Raw genomic sequence first — 25,955 nt, 5'->3', positions numbered from 1 at the left:
AAATACAACAGTGGGGGATACGTACAAATGTTTTCATGTATAGAAAAACTTTTAAAAGTACTTATACTTGCGTTTAGTGATTTGAACTGATTTTCTTTAGCGATCAAAGCTTCAGTTTCTGACTCACCAACAATAGAAACGACTAAATGTCTTGACCCCCTCAACAAACGCCCCTTTTCTGTGCCTACGAGCCTGAAAAGGACCCGACGGAAGAAATGGTCCTTTAACCCTTTTTCATAACAGTTGCAGCAGCTGTTTGTAAGCTCAAACGTAGCCTAGTAAAAAGTGTTATTTAAACAGGTTGTACGTCAGAAACTAGACCTTTCACAGAGGTCGGTTGTTACCGAATATTTACGCCCATTAACTACCCGATGTAACGGCTGCGTAGCTGATAACCGACCGAATCCTTCGCTTGCTGCCAGAGTGAAAACACGACAGGCGCCATTTGGAGCAACTGGAGAAGCCGAAACCGACCAGGATATGATCCTGACGATGAGGTGGACATCGATTCAGGTGTGAGCAGGGGACGGAGATTACAGATCAGCAGGTTATAGCAGGTTGTTATACACTTAAAATCTTATTAACGGTCATGATGGATGTTTTGAAGCAGTCGACCTCTTTGTTTACATTGTCGACTGCTCTCTGATTGGACGCTGCCACAGATGTTACTTAGTAACCGACGGAGACATCGCTGAAGTCTTCGCGATCTGACTGGTGCAGCTCAGTTTTTTAACTAGTTTGTAGTTGCTAAGGACTTAGGGTCGACTTGACTTACAAACAGAAGCTTCAGCCCAGTCCTGGTCTCTGCTGGTCTCTGCTAAAGGAAACTCCCTTCATCTAAAGGTCCGATGTGATGCTGAACCAGGTTTACACAAACATGGTAAAAAACAAAGTTTTTTTCACGTAGAGATCCACTTCATTTTAAATCAGCTCAGAGTGAAACTTGTGAAAATGGAGGAAGTTAAAATGTTTCTGCGGATCCGATGGAAACATGCTGACGCCAACGTACCGGTCTGTTGAGGAACCGACACGACGACAGAAAAACTAAGTCCATGTAAAAGTGAATCAGGTGACATGTTGTGATGTGGCTACGGGTTCTGCTCTTCTCTCTGAGCTCTGTGTCTTTAAGCCTGTTTCTGTTTCCATTCAGTCAAATTAAAAGTAAAGTTGCCACAATTAACTGATTAATTGATTGAAAGAAAGTTAATCAGCAACTACTTTGAAAAATGATCAATGGTTTCAGTCATTTTTAATGCAAAATGCCAAATATTTGCTGGTTCCAGCTTCTCACACCTGAAGATCTGCTGCTTGTTTCCGTCATATATGACAGAGGATGAAATATGTTTTGGTTTCAGACTGTGGGCAAACAAACCCAGAAGTTTAAGGACGTCATCAGGTAACAAAGTTAAATGACCTAGGAGCACGGTGAAGGTTTAACCCCCGTGATGTTCATCCTGTCTGAAAAGGGATTAAAAACAGATAAATCGTCAGGATTCTGTTTTTATGCAAAACGAGGAAATTCAAAAGTTTGTTTATATTGTGTCTATGATGAAGTCTGCAGCCTGCAGGGGGCGCTGAGGAGTTCAGACCTTTCACCTGATGAGACACTGTAACGTCTGAAACTGTAAAAAAGAGGCTCAATCTTTCATTTGTCAAGCTGCGTGTGTGTGTGTGTGTGTGTGTGTGTGTGTGTGTGTGTGTGTTGACATACCTCAGCATTAAATCCTCAGGCTCTTATCTGCCTGAGGGGAGGAATTCAACCTGCTCTTATTCAAATCAACCCCCATCAAGCACACACAAACACACACACACACTTATGCGTGTTTGTGCGTGTGTGAGACAGCACCTCGGCCAATCGGGTCGTCCATGGGCGGGGCAGCAGAGTATAAGTGTCTCAGGTGAGCAGCGGCAGGTGTACAGAGCAGGACAGGTGCAGGAGGACGACACCAGCTGTGGGTTTGGCTTTTTCAAACAAACATTTTTCATTTTCATATAAACACACGCACACCAGCTGAAGAGGACACCACCACATGTTTATGCAGAAGTAGAGAGACGGGACAGTGAAGAAAGAAAAGAAAGAAAGTAGTCTCCAGCATGGCGTCCTTCGTCCCGGAGCAGGGTCTGTCCCCCCCACCGTGTGGACGCTCCCTCGCCCAGGGGGAGCTTCCCTCCCTGGGCCTCGACCCATCTGACTTCAGCCTGTACAGCCCTCCAGCTCCTCCAGAGTCCAGCCTGTCTTCCTCACCGTGGCTCCCACCGTCCACCTACCCCAGCGACCCTTACCTCTGCTTCAACAGCCCAGACACGGGCCCCCTCTCCGGGGCCGCAGGGCCCCCCGAACTGCCCCCAGGACTCCCCCCAGCGTTCAGAGGCTTCTTCCCCCATCTCTACAGCTTCCACAGGCCCCTGCTCTCCAGCTGCCCCTGGTTCTCCCTGTCCTCCCCGGACGACATGCTGCGCCTGGTCCGTCCGCCGTACTCCTACTCCGCCCTCATCGCCATGGCGATCCAGAGCGCGCCCGAGCAGCGGCTGACACTCAGCCAGATCTACCAGTACGTCTCCGAAAACTTCCCCTTCTACAGCTGCAACAAGGCCGGCTGGCAGAACTCCATCCGCCACAACCTGTCGCTCAACGACTGTTTCCGGAAGGTTCCCCGTGACGAGAACGACCCAGGTGAGAGAGAGCACACCTGGCATTTAAGTCCCACCACACGACCACAGAAATCCCTCTGCAGACAGTTGAAACTAACAATCCATCCGAGGATTTAGTCTTTAGGCTTTTATTTTGGCAAAGTTACTACTCATCAGTAACAGGAAACAGGCTTTGATTGGCTGAAACGTTACCTTCTGCAGTAAGGGCAAGTCAACCCAAATTCATTTTTTATAGTATTCCTAATGAAAAACGAACAAAATTACACAAAACCAGACTCCATACAGTTTAAAAAAAAACAAAACAAGATGTCTGACACTGGTGAAAACCCGTTTGTTCTGGTCGTTTCTTGAGGTCATAGGTTGTTGAGTTTAAATAAAAGTTCAAAAACACAACAGAGGAGCTCAGAGGTTTGTGTAGAGATCAATAAAAGTAAAGATATAAGAAGAAGAAATGTTTGAAAATTAAGAGTTTTTTAAAGGCAGTTCAGTGCTGTTTGTTTTCGGATACTTAAAGGTCCTGAATTGGGTTTTTCTTTGGTTTTCTCGTGGAAAGAGAAGAGAAATATTTGCTGCCTCTTTTCTTTAACCTTCAACCTTCATCCTCCTCCTCCTCCTCTCTGCAGGTAAAGGAAACTACTGGACTCTGGACCCAAACTGTGAGAAGATGTTCGACAATGGAAACTTCCGCCGTAAGAGGAAGAGGAAGCTGGACAACGCGACCACTGGCAAGAAACCTTCCTCCTCCTCCTCCTCCTCCTCCTCATCGTCTGACTCCTCCTCATCAGAGCCCAGCCCTAAAATTCCCAGCAGACACTGCTGCAGCGGCGGTGGCAGCACTGACCTCCCTGCTCTCTCGGACGCCACCCCCGGCCTCAGCAGCTTCCTGTGTCACCTCCAGGACTCCCTCCTCCCTTCTGCTCCCGTGGGCTCCCCCTCGCTGTGCATGCAGGTTCCCGACCACGCCTCCCCGCCTCCTCCCCCCGCGCTTCCTCAGGGATACGTCTGCTCTTACTCGCCCGGTGCCGTGGTGCCACAGTGGGACGCCTGCGGCTCCTCTCCTCCCCTCTTCTCCTCCCTCCACCACTCTTCTCCTCCTCCTCCTCCTCTCTTCCCCTCCTCCCAGTCGACCCCCCCCCACCTCTCCTCCTCCCTTGCTAACCCTCAGCCCGGCTCCCCGCCTCTCTACGTCGACCTGCAGACGGCGTCCTGCCCTCTGCCAGAGCTCCAGGAGACCCAGCAGCTGCAGCAGCTTCAGGCCCAGTGCGAGCCTCTCTTCTCCGGGGGCTTCGCTGACGCTCTGCCCCTCGAGGCTCTGGTTCTGCAGCAGTGAAACGAAGCTGAACGTCATGTGTTTACACTGTTGGGTGGAAGTCTGCTCGATTTCAGAGCAGCCAGAAAACACTGAGCTCACTGTAAAGAGTGTGTGAATGTTTGTATTTATCTTTTTTAATATCTCCTTCAAGTTAAAAAAGTTGGTGAATTTTTTATAGTGTAAATATGATTTGAACATTAGTGTTTGGAATAAAAAAGAGAAAATTATTTTTGAAATTGAGTCATGTGTTTTTCCATTTTCCCAAATTCACTTCTCATATGTTTTGAACAAACAAAGATTGTCTTAGTGAGAATAAAAGACTAAAAAACACGTTCAAATTCTTATAAAACACTGAACAAAATGGAAAAAAGAATAACCAATAATTGTGTGTCGATAGTAGAATAAGCAGCAGCTCCACCAACATCATCATTAGAACTCCATCGTCCAAGATGGCTGACGGGAAAATGAATGCTGCACAACAACGTCAGCGAAACTCTCCAGGTTCAATCGCCACGACAAAAGATGAACAACTGTGTCTGAAAGTTTCCCCTTACGGACAGAAAAATCTCTGGGGGACGATTCAGCTATAACTCCCAAGGTGCATTTCTGCAAGAAAAGCACAAAATTCTCTCATGCCTAACGGGCTCTCGAGGGGGGACAGTTCACATCAGATCTGCAGACGAGGCACGAAGCTGCAGGGACACCTCACCCGAGGTCCCGCGGCTCCACCTGCCTCCGCCTTCCTCTCCGCCATCAAACATGACATTCAGAAACATGCATCACCAAACCTGTGATCATCTGCCATGCTTGTCATCAAACCCCCATCGATAACCATCTACAACTATAATTAAATCACACCTCGATTATTTACACCTTTCGGCGTAGTGGCAGGTAAGTCAGCTCCCGTTTTTACTTTCCACTGTTTAACTCTTGACTGTACGTCAGTACTATGGCGTCAAATAAGAACAATAACTTAGCTGCTGATAATAGCAGAGGACGACAAGCTAAAGCTCAAGCTACAGATAATCCCCTGTGGCTTAACCACTGGAGCTAAAGTCACATTAAAGAGGGAAATTCTGGAGCTCGTAGTAATTTACAAATTTCTGAATCTCACACACTTTTCATGCGTGAGCTGAGATCGTTATTCAAACCTCACGCTGCTGTGAACGAAGTGAACCGTGGACACAGAATGAGGCAAAACCGCAGGTTAACGTCACCTGAAAGGAGCCACGGGCCTGTAAGCAGATGGTTTCTGAAAGCTAAATGACGTCTGGCTGGGCTGAAAGTAAAGGGTTACCATTAACTGAAGTATTCAGATCCTTCACTTCAGTAAAAGTACCAATGTCACAGTGCAAAAATACTCTGTGACAAGTAAAAGTCCCGCATCAAAACTAGTCAATGGACAAAAGTGTCGGCAACAGCGTTGACTCACGGTTATATTATCATATTATTAGATCGTTATCATTAGTTATGCAAAGACACGTAATGCTACTGTATCATAGAAGTTAGTCTGTCGTGTTCACTAATCTGTAACGATGCATCATATTTTAGAAACTGATCATGTAGTTTATGTTAAATCTGAATTTGAAAAGTAACCAGTAACTACACCTGAGTTCCCATGAAATCCAGCAGGTGTAGGATGATGACATCAGCACCTTTAGACAAACAAACAAACGGACGAACAAAGATCCTCGCTGTGGTTGATGGATCTGCTGAGTCATGTGATCCACGGGGAGGAAACCCCGACCTGTTTGACCTGGTTCGAGCAACTCAGCGGTTTCCTGTGCAGGACCAGTCGACGGCAGAGATGACGAAGCAGATTACGGTGTTTCAGTCAGCAGATCCCACAGACCGTCAGACGCTCGGATTTCCCACAGACTGTGAAGTGACGGCTGATTAACTGGGTGATGGTCTGTGGGAAATTCACCTGATCTCAGGTCAGATTAAACACATTTCTGTCGACTATAATTGTTGATGAATAATTTTCTGTCGTCAAACACTTTTAGGAACGATAAGAACATACATCATAGATTTGGCTGAAAAAGTCCGTGGTTCTGATGGAAATGGACGTCTGCGTTGTTCACACAGTTCATAAGAAAGTGATTAAAGAAGGAGGAGAAAGGACCAAACCACGAAAACCTTCTGACCAAAACTTGAAGGCATTTAGTCAAACCATTTTTCTGCTGGTGCTGAAGCCTTCTCAACTCCGGGTCCAGTTACTCGCTTTTTCCTGAGCTTTTGATCGGCTCACATGGTCTTTATCAGCAGATGGTAAGTGGCCCTTGAGGTTGTGTCATATACTGTATCTACTGCATGTAGAGGTTTTAGCGTAAAAGTAAATTATTAAATTAAAGTCCCATTAGAAACCCCTACTAAACGTAGCCATGTAGTTGGGTTTTGTACTAACATATGCTGCAGTGACCCTGTGAACAGCGACGGCACTAGATTAGATCGGAGAGCGGTTCTCTTTGGAAATGAGAACCGGATTTACTGAGGAGAGTCAGTCTGTAGAGTCACATGGGAGCTACACCTGTAACCGTGGCAACTGTACACAACAAAGATGGAGACACCTGTGAAGTTAAAATGTTTAGAAGACAAACATCAGAAACACAGGACAGAACCAAACTTCTTCAGCTCAGTTTTGCAAAGGACTGTAAGGATCTGGGGGTCTTGTTCGGGAGCGTCAGATTGACAGGTGGACCAACGCACCCGTGGTCATGAGCAGTGACAGAAAGGATGAGATCGCGGAGACGAGCAGCTGAGAGGGGTTTCCTGTGCGGGGCGTCTGGGCTCAGCCTTGGAGACTGGGTGAGGAGCTCTGACATCTGGAGGGAGCTCGGAGTCGAGCCGCTGCTCCTCCACGTTGAAAGGAGTCAGTTTGGGCATCTGGTCCGGTTCCTCCTGGAGAGAAGTGCTTCAAAAACTTCAAAGTGTTCAGTCAACCTTTGTATCCGTGACAGACTCTCCTGCCTCCACTCTGAAACCTCCCGGTGGGGTCTACCATCCCGCCCTCAGGCTCAGAACTGGATGTGGTTGTAGGACGCATCGCTGGACACTACATGAGAAAGCTGGGTGCAGTCGGTTCGTTTACACAGCACTTCTCACGTCCTTTTAGCTTGAGATCAACTTCACACCGCTCTGGGTCCCGAGACTTCTCGGTCCTTCGGAGTCATCGTGTTGACGCTGAGACCGGCTCTTGAATGCTTTGCTCCACATGGACCAACTGATCCCTTTTAAATCGGTTTAAATGCCTTTTGACTGACACAGAGCAGCGCGAGTGTCCTCGGCCTGTTTGTTGTATAATTCGTTGATGTATGCGTGAACTCGTTGCGCTGTTATTCTTTTACCGTCATCAGTGGCCGTCCCCGTTTAAAATGCTGACAATGAAAAAAACATTCGATCTCACAGCCTGATATTGTGTTAGTACTGAGCTCCCACATCTAACAGTACCTGAAAGATTATATATATATATATATATATATATATATATATATGTGTGTGTGTGTGTGTGTATTTTTCATGCACATCTTTTTATCTTGCGTGTCCAAGATAAAACCAACGAAACATGTTACCAGAGTTGAAACGGGATCGTTCAGGGCCTCAGGTTCCGACGCATCTGCTCTGTTGGTGCTGATCTGAGGCTGAAGATCTCAGCGCGGAGACAAATTCTTCTGCAGTTTTCCTCCTGAATAAAGTTGTTTTCAGATTGTCCGTCAACGCAGGTCGAACTGAGGAGCCTCGCGGTCTGATCCGACTCCTCAGGCCGAGCGACGAGAGCTCAGACCAGGCTCATGTAAATGTCCTGTCAGTGTGTGTGTGTGTGTGTCTCCATGCCGTGTGTTTAGGCATCGTGTCGTCCATTGATGTGTATGCGACAGTAAACAGACGGCACACTCTGACTGACTGATACCATCAGCTGATCAATGCTGCTGATCAAAAGACGTATGATAGACTCCCACTGTTTACAACACAACATGGAGTGTGTGTGTGTGTGTGTGTGTTTTATTTAAATGAGGTTTTTATCTCTCTTCTGTGAGCAGAGATCTCTTAGTTTGTTTAAACCAAATACTAATAAAGTTTAATTCAAAATCTCAGCAGAGAAGGACAGAGATGTTGACCTTTGAACTCTTAAGTTGAACCCCGAGTGTGTGTGTGTGTGTGTGCTTGTAAGGCTATACGTTGTGAGGACCACTTTGAGTTTTAAACCATCGTTGTGAGGACATTTTGTCCGGTCCTCATGTCCTCACACTGTTCAAGGGTTCAGACCTGGTTTCAGGGTTCAGGTTAGAACCAGGTTCAGTTAGGGTATGGTGGGGGTGGGGGGGCATTATGTCAATGAGTGTCCTCACAAAGATAGAACTACAAGTGTGTGTGTGTGTGTCATCACGGACAGCTGAACCTGATGATCTGTATTGTCACAATAAACACGAGTTACTGAGAAGTGTGTGTGTGTGTGTGAACTGAAACATCTTCAAATATAAATTTTCAATAAAAACCAAAAATCATCACTACAGACTTTGTGTTTCGACATCTTCAACTCTCTGGTTTTGTCCAAAGCCCAAAATTATTCAGTTTACTAGAAGGTGAAGTCAAGAAAAAGGAGTTTTCAGCGTCTCCAACCGGTGATTGAAGAGAACGAAGGAACCAAGGTTTATCATTGTGTCGTGAACGTGGCGATGTCCGGGCTCCATGTGCTCACAGAAGACGGGGGACTCATCGAGCGCTGCGTTCACGTTCTCGAGTCCCGAACTGGAGAGACGACTTCAACACTCTTCACTGTCAAACTTCTCTCAATCACCGAGGAAAACCTTTATTCCACGTTAGAAATCAGAGTAAATACTGATCAATAATCGTTCTTCTTCTTCCAGGCTTTAAAGACAAACAGCTGTTCCAGCTGTTGATCGTCTCCTCACCAGAATGTTTCAGGCTTTTCATGGTAAATTTACTCTCCAGAATCATCAAGAAAGAAAACGGGACTCGGTGGTTCGACTGTCGTTTGACTTCAGAATCATAAAACCTTCATCTGAAGCAAGGTGGAGTTTAAATATGGCCCTGAAATGTAACTGACACAGACTTAAGGCAGCATTAATGTTCTGTTCACCGTGGCCACATGAGCCAGATGAACCCCCCCAACAACAAATGCACCATTTCCTCCGGCTGCTTTGATAAAACCTACGATGAGCAGCTTTTTATTGAATCGCTGAGCCTTTTTAAAAAGGAAACTACGGATCTGTGAGGTGTTTTTAAAGATTTACGTCTCCAGGAGGAACCAACGGGCTCAAGGCCCAGAGACACGGACAGAGGAGGGAAGGTGTTGAGACACGGACCGACACACTGCTGGTCTGAGTCTGAGGACATTTAGTGACAATAGTGAAAGTATCGAGAATTAGCAGCCTCATGTTTAATGGTTTCAGAGTGCGGACTGAGCTCTCTGGAAAAATGGGAAAAAGAAAAGATTAATTATTCGATTGAAACAATGAATGAGCTGAAACACACACACACACACACACACATTGAAGTGAGCTGACAGACAGTTTATCAGTCGTATCAAGATCTGATAGTTTTCATCAAACTGTTTATGACACAACACGAGGAGGAGGGCTGAGAGTGTGCCGTCTGTTTACTGCCACATGCCTCATCAATGAGAGTATGGTGGCAAAATAAACACACACACACACACACTGACCTTAGTCGCTTATGGCCACATTACATAAACTTGCGTTGGCTTCCTGGAGACTTACCCAAACCTTAACCACTGACCCATTAATCAGCTAACCACCCTCAGTTAACTGCTCTGACAACCTGTGACACACACACTCTGGTGACAGATGATTCGACGATAATATTTTTACCAACCCACAGGATTTGCATCTCGCTCTGGGTGGTAAGGAGAGTGTGTGCTGCACGATCTCTCCTGTTTAACCATTTCAGAGACAGAGTTCACTCAGTCCAGGGATGAAAGAATCAAAGCACGCCAGAGATTCAACTGGAAACTGAACCATCCGGTGCTTCGTGAGGGAAAATGATCGTCCTGCTCTGTACTCTGGAAGCACCGGGAAGCCAGTGAGGGGGAAGCGAAGTGGCACAAAGTTAGAGAAGCGGAAACCGGTCACGCGGGGGCGGAGCACGTCACGCCGATGGTAGCAGTGATGTTTTGTCTGCTAATTAAATGACGGGCCTGAGGCATCGGTCGTGTTGCGGAGTCAGAGACCAGAACCAACCTTTTCAAATTCAACTTAAAATCTACACTCAGCTGCCAGTTTATTAGGAACGCCCGGCTAAAACTAAGCCAGTCCTGAAATAAACCTCCAGAAACTGCAGCCTCCAGAATGAACTCACCGCTGAATCATCAGGTCTCCGAAACAGATTCAACACAAACTGAACACTAGACCCCTCATCAAGGAGGATTGTTTCAGGACCGTTGGATCAGACTGGATTCGTTTGGGCCGGGTGTTCCTAATAAACTGAACTAGAACTAAACAATACCACTGAATTCGGACTCGTCAGTTTTATTGGAGTAATGAGTTTATCAACAACATGTTGACCAGGTGTATCGGGTGCCACTGTGTCACTGCAGGACAGTTTATTATTTTTTACCATGGTTGCCACCATAACTGTCATAACGTCCTGTTTACATCTACCTGTGTGTGTGTGTGTGTGTGTGTGTTGCAGCGGTCCTGTCTCAGCATGTCTCGTACCCGTCAGGCCGCCCCTACAAGAACTTTTCCACCTTCATCCAGTTTCCCTCAAACTCAAAACAACACAACAGTTTGTGTGGCTTCAAACGCCTCATGTGACAAAACAAAAAACTTTCTGGAAGTCGACCGAGAGGCGGTTCCTGAACACTGACCCCGGACCCCCAGGGGCCGCGGACCCGCATCACTTGGTTCAACATAACTCAATTAATTCAGATTTGTTAGAAACAGTATCAGCTGTATCAGGTCCTCCATGCTCCATGTTGTGATTCTGGTCTTGTAGAGGGGCTCCGGGACCTGAACTGTTTCAGTTTAAATTTGTTGCTCATTCGTTGTAAAGTTGTGTTTTATCAAATTGCTTTAATTTTTACGTTGCAAAGTCACGAACAGGCAGAAATCCTCTGGTACGGTCGTGTTATTCCATCAGAGGACTGTCAGGATGTAACCAGCATCTTCATCATCGATACATCTGATAATCATTTTCTTTAATAAATGATTGTTTGGTGAATAAAATGTCAGACTCTCACAGCACCCGGTTCCGGTTCAGGAAAGATCCTGGTCTGGTTTAATAAGAAAAAGTTCACGGCGACTTCAGGCACAACCTGTTCATCTACAACGAACCAGAACCACCATCTTTCCTGAACCTTAACCACAGACGGGACCCGGTCTCCGGTGTCACGGTCGTCCATCCGCCACAACCACCTCCTGGAGACTCTGCTGCCTCTGGTAAAGCAGCCAGAGATGATGTTTCCTACAAAACGTGTCTGCTGGTTTAGTTTGGTCGTATAGAAACATAATTTGTAGGAGACGGGGTTGTGATAGGAAACAGAGTCGCAACTTCAGAAACTGGTTAAAAACCAGATGTTCAGAACAGGATTCTGGAAATATCTTCAGAGCAGCTGGAAGTGTTTTTAAATGACCTGCCGGGTCTTTCAGTTTCAGAGAACCCGACGGTTTCCTCCGAGACTCGAATGATGCCGATACATGAGAGGAACTGGTTCTACTGTCCTGTGTTCTCACCGGATGCACTGAGGAACGAGCACTGAGCATAAGCTGCTTTAGAGTCGTTACCACGAATGCGATCCCCCGAGAACCAGACGTGTCAGTTTCAGACCAGACGCTGCTCCTCTGAGGCGTCTTGCTCAGGGGCACGTCAGCAGGCAGGGCTGAAAGAGCTGCTGGCAGAGCGCCGCAGTGTGTGTGGTCGGCCCGCTAACTGCCAGGCCCACGGCGAGCCGCCTAACATTTGCATAACGTCACACACACACAGGCAGAGTGTGTGCGCGGTGAGGCCCGCAGCAGAAAACACACCTGAGACGGAGAAGACTAATAAACCTTAAAACAAGTGTTAAATAAACAGCCAACGGGAGGACGTTATTTCACCTGTTTCCAGTATAAATCAGCTTCTTCTAGGAATTTTCTGGACGTCATGTTGTTTTCTTCCTCTGATGAGGGATAAAAAATTAATTTCTAGAAAACTGCTTCAAACATGAGAAACTGACCCGGAAACCAGGAAACCAGGAATATATGGGCTTATCGGCCCAAATTGTTTCCGGATTACAAACACGAAACTTTAAAAGCAGGATGACAGGTGAAGATGGATGTTTTTACAGGGTAGATGCTGTGTGTGTTTACACAGTCACATTGTGGGGACTTACTCACAGTTAGTCAACACGTAAATTATAACACTTTAGGGTGAAGATTTGGTTTAAGGTTACAGTTATGGCAAATCTCCGGGAAATTAATGTAAGTCAGCAGCCAAGTAATGTCCTCTGAAGTGATGGAAACACGACTGTGTGTGTGTGTGTGTGTTAGGGGTGAGCTGGGGGTCGGCTCGTCATGCTGGTATCCTGACAGCTTTAATGAAGACAACCCGTATGTTTCCCGTCTCATCCGTTGAAGAGAAACCAAATCTGATCCAGTTCAACCCCCAACAATCAGCGTCCCTTTTGCTGAGACGTCTCTGTGTGTCCCGTCAGGTGAGACTATCACAACAGCTCACCTGGAACTTCCTCTACGCAGAAAAGAGGTCTGCTCAGAGAAACTCACCTGTTACTGAGTTTTGATAAAATAAAAATCAGATTGTTTTGAATCTTGCAAAAACGTCATACAGACACATTAGGACACGAAGACAACTAAAACCACTTGCGTCTCCTTTTTAGTGCCCATAGAACCATTTCAAGGACTGCTAACACTTATCAAAAAATACCTGAAAACACTGCAAGGTCTCCTAGAACCTCTTCAAAGACCTCATAGCACCTCAAGTACATCTGAAACTCCCCGACACTCCCTCAAGGACCCCTGGAATTCCCTGAAACCTACCTCCAGTAATGCTGAGAAGTTCTTAGACTGACAGAACCACCACAAGAAATTCCTTAAAAGAACCTGGTCAGGGTTGTAACCCCTTTAAAGACCTCTGAAAACACAGAGGACCCTGACAATCTAGAACAGGGACCCACAGAGCCCTTTCAAGGAACTCTGCAGTATCTTCCTGGGCAGCTACAACTTAACAGAAAATTAAAGATCTCCTCAAACTTTTTCTTGAATGACCACCTGACACCACCCAGGGACCCCTGGATCCCTGAGACACTGACACCTCCTTAAAGACTGTGTGGATTATTTCAAAGAGTCCCATAACCCTTACTGGAACCTTACCTTACACCCTGTTTGGGACCCCTAGATCCCCTTTAAAGACCCATGAAACCCTGTACAGCCTCTTCGGAACCCTGAAGATTCTTCCAGGACTGTTGAAACATCTAAAAAGATGCTTGAAACGATCTCAGATGCTCCTAAAACCTCTTCGAGGACCATGGAACCTTTTTAATGACCCTTATGCCTCCTTAAGGGTATCTGAAGCTTCATGAAACCACCGAAAGACCCCTGGCACTTCCTGAAACTCTGCTAAGAGACCCCCTCAAAGACTGCTGGAGCCTCCTATAAGAATCCTGAAATTCTCCCCCATGACAGTGAGACACCCGTAACGACATACGTGACAAGAGGCCCTGGATAAGAACAATTATATCCCTTCAAGGGACCCCTAGAACCACTTTAAAGCCACTTGATACCTCCTAAAACTTGTTTAGGGATGCACGGAAACTTTGCAAATAGAATCTCTTCTACTGCTGCAAGAACTTGTAGAAAGACGGAAAACATGCCCAATAACACTGAGAATGCCTAAAACACTGCTGGAACCAAACCCCAAAAACTAGTGGAACCTTTTAAAGCCCTGAAAGACATCTAGAATCTAGGTTCTCTAAAACCTCATCTGTGACCCACAAAATCCTTTCAAGAAGTCCTACAGAATCTTACAGGAAAGCTAAATATATTTAAAATACACCTGGATCCGCTGTATGGCCTAACCTCTTTCCCCTCAGGTACTCTTGAAACCTTAAAACCCCCTGAAATAACGTTCTAACATTGTAAAGTACCCATGGAACCCCTTATGTACCCCTTAAACTCCATGAAAGAGTTTTGGAAACCCCTCAAGGAACCCTGAAACTGTCTAAAAGCAATGTTGAAGCCATGTAAGGGAGACCTGAAATCCCAAAAAGAAACCCTCAAAAGTCTCCCTCAAGTAACTCTAAAGCCTTGTAAAGGACTGATGAAAATCGTTCACTGAGCCTGAAAGTATGAAATGAAAGAACACTGAAAAAATAAGTTCCACCAAACCACCTGAAGCACAACTAAAAATTCTCCAAAACCCCCCCACCCCCCTCCCTGGATCTTTCCTGCACTTTCTACGCTCTCCCTGTCTGTCTGTGGAAAGTTTCTGTTGCCTCAGGCTCAGTGTTGACAGGAGTTTATGAACATCACAGAGGAGACAGATTAATACGAGTCTGAACAGGTTTACAGTACAGACAGAGGAGGAGGAGGAGGAATCCACGATCAGCAGAAACCTGTTAGGAAAACCTCCCGTTTCTTCCTCTTTTTATGACCTCGGGTTGAGGGATTCCTGCTCAGCCTTCACTGCACCTGCTCCAACAGTTCGTAAACACACTTTTGTCATGTTTCACACCTGATCATATATAGATTTAGTATCAAGATATCAACGCCCCCCCCGAGCTTCTCAAGTGACCGCTGAAACCCCTGTAGGAACCACCAGGACTACTGAAATGCCTGGACTCTCCGGGCCCTCATTCACACCCACATGGTCACTGTTAGATTCACATTTAGTGCAGCACCTGGACGAACCAGGGGTATCTGTAGGGGTGTTTCTGGTGACTCTCTGGGGCAGACATGAAGCATGGGCAGAAAAACCTCCGGGCTGAGTAAAGGGTTTGTTTTTAAAAAGTGCACCCAAAGAAGATCCCCAGGAAATTCAAGAATTCACTACGTACTCCTGTAAAGAAAACCCACAAAGAACCCTCGAGTAAAACTGAAACATCCTCAAGAGTTCTTTAAAAATCTTTAAGGACCCAACTTACCCAAGAACTCCTGAAACCCTTTAGTGGAACCCCAAAACCCACCCAAAAACACTGGGAACTTCTTAAAAATTATTGGAACCTCCCAAAGAACTCTTGGAAACCCCGGAACCCTTACACCCCCAAAGACCCCTTTTAAAGGCCCCTCTAGAACCTCAGACTCCTGGAAACAAGAACTTTAGGAAGACTTTAATGGAAACTGAAGGAGCTTCAAACCCTCTTACAGAACTCTTAATGCTCTTAGGAAGCCCTGAGATCCTCTCATGGACTCCTTGTTCCTCCTTAAGGACTGCTGAAGGCTTGTCAGACCACCTCAAGGACTCCTGGGACCCCTTTAAGGACCCTGAAGCCCCCACAAGTTCTGTAAGTTTTGTAAAAGGCCCTGGAAACTCTCAAGGAGCACTGGATTCCTCAAAGAGACCTCATACTTCCCCAGTCTCCCGGAACCACCTCAAGGACTGCTTTGAGAACCTCATTGGATTCAAAAAGCCCTGGACACTAAAGAGTTCTGTGATCCCTCGTGGACAATCATAGGATGAGGAGGAGGGAGGTTTGCAACAGGTGGAGTGTTGACAGGATAAACACCAGCCACACACACACACACACACACACCAGAAATGATTTTTTTTAAACAGGTTTTAAAATCACTGAATTAACAGTAAACAATAAACGTTAATAGTGTCGTTGAGGTTAAACACGTATAATCCTATATAAAGACGTAATAACCGGTTTATTTATCTGTATAATTGGTACATTAAGACGTAATAACTGGTTTCTAACAGACTCTGACGCAGCTGTGACCAGATCCCAGTGTTTCCTAACGTCTTTGTTACCGGCTCTAACTCCTCCTGCGGACACTCGTCAGCGGAGGCTGCTGGATGAACAGACGATGAACGACAACACGGTAAAACACAGCTGGAATCTTTCACTCAAGTCAAAGTAGCGATACCACAGTGTAGAAATACTCTGTTACAAGTGAAAGTATTTACATCAAACTGTACTTAAAAGTACTCATTATACAGCAGTGCCCTTTTAAAAATCATTAAAAACGTTTAAAAATGTTCATATGCAGGAAAGTAACATTATAGTGTGTTATACACTGTTTATTAAACATTTGCTCAAAAATGCCTTTTACACTAAAATGGATACATTCAATAAAAAGATGAACTTGGTAAATGTCGTTTACCTTTAAATAAAGTGAGATGCTTTAACTGTCACATGATCAGTCTCTCTTTTCTTGTTGGTTTGACCCTGCGCAAGTCGTTTCTGTGACAGAACCTCCACGAATCCTTTAAAAACCCCTGATATTAACCCCCACTGTTTGAAAAGAAAGTACATGTACTCAAGTACTGTACTTACAATTTCTAGGTACTTGTACTTTCTACATCCCTCCGCTACAGTTCAGAGGGAAATATTGTAATTTTTTACTGCACTACAGTTTTCTGAAAGCTGAAAGCACTTTGCAGAATAATATTAAAAAATGCATTTTTATAGATTTAACAAACCAACTGTATATAAAGTTCTTATACCTTTAAACATCAAACTGCCTCTTACACGTTTACGCATCAGTGCGGGAGGATAATTTGCATAAAATCTTCTTTGACTGTAGTTTTCTAACATAAAATTGCTATACAGTGCGTCAGGATGTCTCAAACCCAAACTATATAAAATAACCAGACCAGTGTCGTTTGGACCGACTCATCCAGTCAATTAAATCCAAAAATGATCGAAGTGCTTCATCACGTCGATGTGAAAATATCCTGTAGATCTAGTTTTGTGTTGTCATGAAGCGAAGCTGCTCAAAAACAGTAAAATGACTAAAATGTTAAATGCAAGACTTTTACTTGAAACGGAGTATTTTACTGCACTTTGTTACACAATACTAACCCCCCTTACAAATAAGACTCATTCATATAACATACAAGAAGATGCAGCACGATGCACTTGACAAAGATGAAAAAAAAAAAAAAAAACAGATGCCAGAAACTGAGGATTTTAGACGAGAGATTTTAAAATGAATAAAATGAAATACACACACACACACACACACACACACACACACACACACACACACACACACACACACACACACACACACACACACACACACACACAACCCCCCACGCTCTGGTTTAGAAAAGAGTGAACCTCAGTGATGCAGTACTGCCCCCGTGTGGCTGAAACATCAAACAGCAGCAGACTGCACCAGGATCATCTGAATCTACCTACAAAACATTTCTGTCAGGTTATACAAAGGAAGATACAGGTAAAGAGTAACTACCTACATTCACTCACGTACTCAACTTAGGCACAACTGTAACTGTAACTGTACTTGTACTTTACTTCCACTCTACATTTCAGAGGGGAAAATTTGTACTTTCTACTTGACTACATTTACATTATAACTTCAGTCGCTTTGCAGATTCATATTAATAATACAACATATAAATGTTGATGTATTATCATAGATTGAAACAAGACTTTTATTAAGTTATTCTAATTTTCTTACACCTGAGTATTTCTTCCAACGCTGGGTGAGAAATATAATCAAAGTCCTTAACGATATCATCAGCTGGATAAAATAATGTCTGAGTATAGAAACTGAACTATAAACTAGACATGGGTGGAAAGTAACTAAGTACATCTACTCGAGTACTGTACCTAACTACAATCTTGAGCTACGTGTACTTATACTTCTACTCCTTTACATTTACTTGATATTTGACAGATTAAACAACACAGCTGTATAGAAAAAGACCTTTTGCCATTGAACTGTGTGACACTGCGTCAGTAGCGGAGGCTGGATGGATTCAGCTTTCTTTAATTCTTCAAATTTAAAAGGGACTTCTGATAAACCTTGCAGTGTATCACCGCGGAGCACACTCGTCGTAGTGGTCCTGATACTCCTCATGAGGTTTGATCAGGATCACACAGAAACCATGTGACGTAAAATGAGACGATGTTTTCATTCAAAGCCAACGAAGAGTTTTAAAGACACGATTTCAGTTCACGTTTATTTTAGTTAAAAAATATGCGTCGCAAAGTTAGAATTTACAACTTTTAACAAATATTTATGAGGAGCCTCGGCTGATACAGAGTCGCTTTATATTTAATTAAAACTAAACATATTTAACAGCAGAAACGTAAAAATCCATCACAAACATTTTTTTAAATGAATCAAATTACAGTCGCACAAAAACAAACTGTGAAAAATGATCAAACTCTTCGTCAGTGTGGAGATTTTTTTTATGACGTCTTAAAAGAGAAAAGGGAACTAAAGCGAGAACCTGCTGTTCTCACCTGTCTCGCTGTTTCCTGCTGCCGTCGTCCACTGAGCAGGACAAACTTTATCAGTCTCATCGGTTCCTCGGCCGTCACCTGCACAACAAAGCCACTGCAACGCCACTGCTAATTTTACTGAAATACCATTGACGTTATTACTATTATTTCATGTGTTTGGTTGAAAAGAAATATAGCCTAGCTTAGCACAAAGACTGGAAGTAGAGGGAAACTGTTAGCCTAGCTCCATCAAAGGAGGAAAACTCCACCCTCCACCCGCTGAGCGACACGTGGGATGTTGTTTATTCATCTGACGTAGGAACAGAAATGTTGAAAGGTGACGGAGCTTCTGACGAGAAACAAGAGGATTTCCTAAAATGCCCGACTGCTCCTTTAAACTGGGGGTTTATTTAGATGACGGCGGTGACCTCAGAGCTGCTCCCCGATTGGACGATGCGTCTCAGAGCGGCTTGGGCAGGTTGGACACCTCCTCCACACACTCGTCGTAGGCGTCCTGATACTCCTCATGAGGTTTGATCAGGATCACACAAGTCGGCCTCTTGGATCCTGCAGACGAACCCAGATCCTGAACAGAGACGAGGAAAGGAAAATGAAAACTCACAGATAAAACAAACGTTTTAAGAAGCTCCAGAAATCCACGTAGAAACCGGAGGAGAAAGAGGCTGCAGAACTTCATTCAGAATCTTCCTGTTTTTAAGTTTCCCTCAGTATCGCAGTGACCCAGTGAACGTTGTCTGAACGTCCACGGCTACACTGAGAACAGGAGCCGATCACAGCTGATTCAGCAGCTTCTAATGGGACGGTTTGACTGAATGGAAGCAGATACAGAGCAACAGGAGGAACATGTCCGTTAACATCAGCTTTTTTCATCATTACACATCTGGATTGATTTCGCTGAAATTACTGAGGCTCAGAGTCTCGTCAACACGGAACTGAACTGTATAAAACTATTTTCCGTCATAAATGCTGAACAACAACATGTGCAGCAAACAGCTCATTCTGAAAATAAGACACGTAGCAGCTCTGGATCAGCTTCAGTCGCTGAGGCTCAAGACCACAAACCAGGACAAAAAAAACAAAACAAAAAAAAACATGTCTGTGTTTTTATGCTCAGTAGGCTCCAGCCCGGTAATGCTGTCTGGACAGGTCTCAGATCAGGCAGCTGCCTCAAGAAGACCAGGAGAACCCACATCAGTGTAGATCTCAGATCTTTACACTGGCTTCTGTTTGTCAAAGAGCTGATTTTAAAATCTCCAGTTGGTTTATAAAATGAACCATTAATTTCTGATCAGCTGCTCCGTTCTGAGCCGTCCGGACTTGTCAGGTGGTCTGTGTCTGAGACCTGTCAGGTGGTCTGGGACTGTCTCCAGATTCTGGACCTGTCAGGTGGTCTGGGACTGGTCCGCTCACGGTCTCCAGAGTCCGGACCTGTCAGGTGGCCTGGGACTGTATCGTCAGGTCCGGACTCTGGAGACAGTCCCAGACCACCTGACAGGTCTCCGTCCTCGTCAGTGACTTTAGCTTTAGCTCTGTCCCGACGGCGGCGCTGGACTCACCAGTTTGGAGGGGATGTAGGCGTACGGCATGTTTCTGTCCTCGCACATGATCGGCAGGTGGCAGTAGACGTCGATGGGCAGCGTGTCGCCGGCCAACACCACGATACTGCAGAGTCACACATCAGATAACAACCTCAGGCGAATTCACAAAACTAAATCTGTGCTACTAATGTTCTGTGAAGCTGTAGGAGGTTTGTTTACATCAGCAGGAAAACAGCAACGCCTGCAGTCACGAAGGGACGGAGGGGCCCTTTAAAGTGACGCGAAGCAGTAAAAACATGGCCGCCGACTCACCCTCTCTCTCCCTTGTTGATGAACTTCTGAACTTCTTTCACTCCTCGTCGGATGTTCTTGATTTTGGCAGCTGGAATCACAGAAAACACCATGAAGACCCTGATCCAGACCACAACCTGAAATCGGTGGTTTTTAATTCAACAAATTTCAGATCTCTGCAAATTTGCCTAAATGCTAAAAGTCTAGCAGCAAAATTAACTTAATCTGAACAGGAATCGTGCCTCCTCTGGTTCATTAAGCTTCAACACCGATTGATAAGGCAAGGTACGGTATCACGTTTTATATTTTCCTCTGCACAAGGCAAAAAACAGGGTAATGCAAAGAGTTTCCCCCAGAAAGCCAATTCTAAAAATAGAGATTCTATGATGGGATGTATACTGAACTACCAAGAGAGCACGATGATTTACACAGGATCTAATTTCACAACCAACAGCGCTTATATTTTCTAAACCGTGAGTTTTTTTTAACCGAATTTGGCATTCTCTCTCTAAAAACACCTGAAACTGAAGAAAACTGGCACAGATCCGCAGCACAATGAATTCAATCTCAAAAGAAAAACAACCTCCGCCTCACATCTGTTTGTTTCTAAAGCTCAAACTCTGACTAATGAAACCTGATTCAGATCATTTTTTAATATTTCCTTCTGCTGCCTGAACAAAGCCGAAACCTGATCCCCAAAGAAAAACGACAAACCTTTTTCAAACTGGACATGTCCATGAAGCGATGAGTGCCGAATGAATCAGAGGAGTCCAACGATTCTTATAAGATCTAATTTTTTGACCTTCACAGCTCAAAACATCCACTGACAAGCACGAGAAGGTGAAATCTAGAGTTTTTTTCAACCACGTTTGGAATTCTTACCATTAAAAACACTATAAACTTAACAAAACCGTACAAGTCAGCAGCAAAGGGAATTTAGCCTTATCGGTATTCCCACATTGGATTTCTTCTAAAGCTCATACACTGACTGATAAAAAGTTATAATGGATGATTTATATTGTTTCCCTCTGTTGCCTGCAAGGAGGCAGAAACCTGCACCACCGATCCAAACAGTTTTCACACAATGAGGAGGCAGCCCATCAGAAAATGGCTGACCGAGTCTAAGAAATACACACTACAGTGATGCCGAATTAATCAGAGGACCCCAAGGATTCTTACAAGACCTATTTTCTTAAGCTACAACGATTGTAAGGTCGCCAGACACGCGAGAAATCGTCAAAATCTCTAACTTTATTGATAGAGTTTGGCGTTCTCAACATTAAAAGCAGCAGAAACTGGAGGAAACCGGCACTTGTCGGATCCCACGAGCAGCTACCGGACGCCCTCGTCCGTCTGCTCTGTCTTTTTACCCTTTTTGACGCATTTGTAGAGCTTCTTGCTGAGTTTTTTGGAGGCCAGCGGCTGAGCGATCGAGTTCACGTTAGCGATCAGTTCCTGGTAAGACTTCTCGTTCCCGCCGGCGGCAGCGGCCTCCTCTCCCTCCGCTGAAGCCTTCTCCTTCTTCACTTTAGTCATTTCTGATCGAACTGTCTGGACGAAGGAAATAGTCGGTACCTGAGAAGTAGTTTTCTGATCTGATTACTGTCGGTCGGTCACAACATGCACCGTGCAGGCAAGCCACACGTGTTTGAGCGTCTTTTTCTTCGGTTTGTCTGAGCGGAGACACAACAGCGCCCCCAGCGGGCCGGAGGACAACTACGGTCCGGCCTTTCAAAATAAACCACCATTCTTTGGCGGAAATGACCGGATACAACACAAATTAAAAAAAAAAAAAAAAGATAAAGTTCTGAAAATGATAAGATAAAATAAATAATGTGAAAGAAGATACAGAGATTAAGAAAACAAACTTTATTTGTTAAAGAGCCCCAGCCCCTTTTCAGTCAAAGAGGAAGAAATGAATCTGACATAATAAACAACCACAGAAAGTTAAGGTTTACTTTTGTTGAATTACGATTTTTTTTGAATGGGGTGTTTGTCAGGAAGCAGAAAAATGTTTATCCGATAAAAAAGAAATAAAAAAGCTACGTCCTCTTTCCTAAAACCAGTAAAACAAAAACTCACAACCTGTGACGTGTTTCCAGAATCTCTGCGTGTAATTAAAACATGTTTTCAGTGTGACGTCAGTCTGCTTTGCTCTTATTTCAACTGTTATTCCCTGGTTCACTTCATCTTTACACAGTTTTTTCACTTCTTTTCTCCCTTTTTCTTTTTCCCTGTCTTCCCTTCCCTTTGCTCTTCTTCTTTTCTTTGTGTTGTCTTGTCTAAATTAAATATTTTTATTAGTGTGGAAAAATAACATTAGTTCATCGTCTTGGGACAAAAAAACAAAACAAAACAACAACTCAGAATTAAATCAATCATAAAGTACAAAAACCAACACGTTTGATAAATATCAAAGAAAAAACCAAGAAAGTGAAGAAACCAGAATGTTTATAAAAATAAGTTTATGAAGCGTTGAGGGACGTCCCGGAAACACACACACGTAATTATAAGATGTAAAAATCAGACAGTGAACTGCGCTAACTGAGGGTGGGGCCTGGCGACGTCACCGCTGGTTACCGCCACTGACCAATCGCTGGACGAGGGACGGCGTCACAGCGATGACGTCGTCACTGAGCACGGTGGGGGTTTTCCTTCTGTTCATCTCCATGGAGATCTGAGACCAGGCGCAGCCGAAGACGTCCGGCAGGGGGAGACAGAGACACTGACCGAGCTCTGCAGAACCGCAACACACACACACACACACACACACACACACACACACACACACACACACACACACACACACACACACACACACACACACACACACACACACACACACACACACACACACACACACACACACACACACACGCACACACACACACACACACACACACGCACACACACACGCACACACACACACAACAACTGATTTTATTGTTTGATCAGAGATTCAAAGGTCAACTTGTTTTCAATTTGATTTGTGTGTCTGCGGCTCCGACTGGTAGGAGGAACATTTGCTCAACTACATTTTTGAGGTACTTGTACTTTACTTGAGTAATTTGATTAATACTTTTACTCCACTACTCTTCGGCAGTACTGATATTTGATCACTACATTCATTTGATATGGGACGTTGACCTCGCGGATTTTGTTCCGTGGCTGAAACGTTCTCTTGATTATTTCCTGATTCTCTTCCCTCGTGCGTTGGTTTGTTTTTCTTTGCGTTGTCGCTTGTTTGGCTGTTTTTGTTGATCCCGGTCTTTGGCTCCTATTCGCGTGTCTGTTGGTCCTCACAGGTTAATGCACGTGCTGGGTCACAGTGTTCGAAAGTGAGTTACCGGTGCACCTGTCCCCGGACCCCTGCTTCTGTGCGGGTCCCCGAGCAGGACCGGGAGAGTCGGATCTGAGCCTCTGTTCCCGTCTCGGAGCGCGGCCCGGCGGTGACGGGTTTTTGCTCACACCTGGCGCGGCTCAGACACGCACACACACCTGAACAGCGCTGGATCGAGTACTCGGATACTCTACTGAAGTACAAGTAGAAGTATCACAGCATGAAAATACTGCAGCACAAGTTACAAGTGTTGTTATCGAAAAGTACTTAGAGTAACATCAGGAAAATACTTTGATAGACAGGCAGACAGGTGGACAGGTAGACAGATAGATAGATAGAAAGACAGGTAGATAGACAGACAGACTGATAGAGAGACAGACAGAACAGACAGATAGATAGACAGGTAGCTAAACAGACAGACAGACATACAGATAGATAGATAGAAAGACAGACAGACAGGTAGACAGACAGACAGGTAGCTAGATAGACTGATAGAGAGACAGACAGATAGATAGACAGGTAGCTAAACAGACAGACAGACATACAGATAGATAGATAGAAAGACAGACAGAGAGACAGACAGACTGATAGAAAGACAGACAGACAGACAGACAGATAGATAGATGAGAGACAGAGAGAGAGACAGACAGACAGGTAGCTAGATAGACAGACAGACAGACAGATAGATGAGAGACAGTTAGAGAGACAGACAGACAGGTAGAGAGACAGACAGATTGAGTGGCACAGACCTTGACAGATCAGATTCATCAGTCATGTAACAGATGTGATGTTTACTCTGAGTCCTGAAGCCTTTTTCTCTGACAATATTTCCTCTGTTCTCCATTTAAGCAGCTCGTTTTAAAAACGTGGTAGAAATGAGAGTCTGCGTCTTCAGACGAGACTGATCCCAGAGCTAGAAGGAAAAAGTCCATTCAGAAAGTTCTGGAAACGTCTGTAACTGGGACTCAGTTACTGCACTGACAGAAGTGACTTGATGAACAGAGTTTGTTCACTGAACAATGCATCATGTTTCGTTTCATTTCAATGAAAAATAGTCAGCAAAATATGCAAATTCACATCCGTCAGCTCAAAGTAGACCAGTAAAGAGAACATTAGTTCTTAGAAATGTAGTGGAGTACAAGTATAAAGTACTGTACCTAAGTAAATGTACTTAGTTACTTTCCATTACTGCATATTGGCAGCAGTTGTGTGATTTTTAAATAATGTGGGCTTCAGTTTCCTCTTTCCAGAACAGAAACCGTAATCGATAATAAGAACAAACCCAAACCAGAAATATTGCAGCCGAAACTGGGACAACACGTAAACGTTCGGGCTGAGTCTGAACGGACTCGAATCCACTCTTATCTGTCATCTTCACTTCTCTGAGGGCGTCGCAAACACAAAACCAGAGGAGAAGAGAGAAGACGATGATAATCCTACCTGCGCAGGTTTCGGACGAACCTGATGAACACGTCCAGCTGCAAGTTTTGGTTTGGTTTTACGACCACGGGGGGACGTGTGGTAACACCACCCGAGTCACCCGAGTGCATCACAGACAGTCACTGCGTAGCCTGACGGACATGGTGAGACGTCAGTCACCTTTCTGGTCTCTTCTCTTCTTCTGTTGTCCCTAAATCACCCACAGGTCCTGATGGAATCACCACTTTAATTCGTTGAGTTGTGTAGAAAATAATTCGCACTAAAAATCAGCGGGTTCAAAATGGACCAGGTGTGGGGTCAATATTGTACATCAACATATACTGGCTTACCTTTGCCCAGGTAACGTTACCAGTGGTTCCGACGGTTTTATTTACGCCCTACGACCAAACTGAGTCGCTCTGGGTCGATGTCACTAAAATGTGAAATAATCCTGGTCATTTAATCCAGTTTTATTGGTTTTTAGCTGAAGAAGAACGAAGCCGATTAAAGTAAAAAGGGAACTCTGTGACTAATTAAACCCTGATGAAAGATTCATATTAAAGAACCAACTGCAGCAAATGTCAGTTGGCCCATGGATGATACCGGTCCAACGCACGTCTGTAGACAGATGTTCTGCCTCTTCACAGATGAGTCTGCATAAAGCGGAGACATCGCCAGAATCGCCGCGGCAGCACCCATTTGCATCTGTACCTGTCGTGGTCGCTCTACTTCTCCCATGACGCTGTGGCTCGAGGAAGATCTGAATAAGCGAAGTAATGGAGCTGTGGTGTCGGGCACCATCCAGATCTCCAACCCTCATCCGGTCTCTGGCCTGGAGGGACCAAAGCAAACCCATAGTCCTTCATAGTCCTCGACCTCGAGGGAACTTTTAAATGATTTTAGGCTCAACCTTGTAATCTCCTGCAGAAGCTTCAGATGTTTATCTGCTGCATATTTGATTATTTTCCATCCATCCACCCTTTTCTT

General features: G+C 44.7%; 2 protein-coding genes across 2 annotated transcripts; one reads left to right on the top strand and one right to left on the bottom strand.

Moving 5' to 3' along the window:
* Positions 1–1,770: 1,770 nt before the first annotated feature.
* foxi3a (forkhead box I3a) lies at positions 1,771–3,982 on the top strand. The gene is made up of 3 exons (XM_040150976.1): positions 1,771–2,674; positions 3,276–3,679; positions 3,818–3,982. Exons 1-3 carry the CDS (start codon positions 2,095–2,097, stop codon positions 3,980–3,982), a joined length of 1,149 nt encoding a protein of 382 aa, XP_040006910.1. The 5' UTR covers positions 1,771–2,094.
* A 14,088-nt stretch (positions 3,983–18,070) lies between these two features.
* nhp2 (NHP2 ribonucleoprotein homolog (yeast)) lies at positions 18,071–21,916 on the bottom strand. Its single transcript, XM_040150436.1, has 4 exons — positions 21,580–21,916; positions 20,231–20,300; positions 19,937–20,042; positions 18,071–18,945 (listed from the first exon to the last, which is right to left on the bottom strand). Exons 1-4 carry the CDS (start codon positions 21,743–21,745, stop codon positions 18,820–18,822), a joined length of 468 nt encoding a protein of 155 aa, XP_040006370.1. The 5' UTR covers positions 21,746–21,916; the 3' UTR covers positions 18,071–18,819.
* Between the last annotated feature and the right edge of the window lie 4,039 nt (positions 21,917–25,955).

The sequence above is a fragment of the Xiphias gladius genome, chromosome 17 (genome assembly GCF_016859285.1).
Source record: "Xiphias gladius isolate SHS-SW01 ecotype Sanya breed wild chromosome 17, ASM1685928v1, whole genome shotgun sequence".
NCBI classification, from domain to species: domain Eukaryota; kingdom Metazoa; phylum Chordata; class Actinopteri; order Istiophoriformes; family Xiphiidae; genus Xiphias; species Xiphias gladius.
The sequence above is the reverse complement of the archived record's forward strand: the minus strand, read 5'-3'. Positions and strand labels throughout refer to the sequence as shown.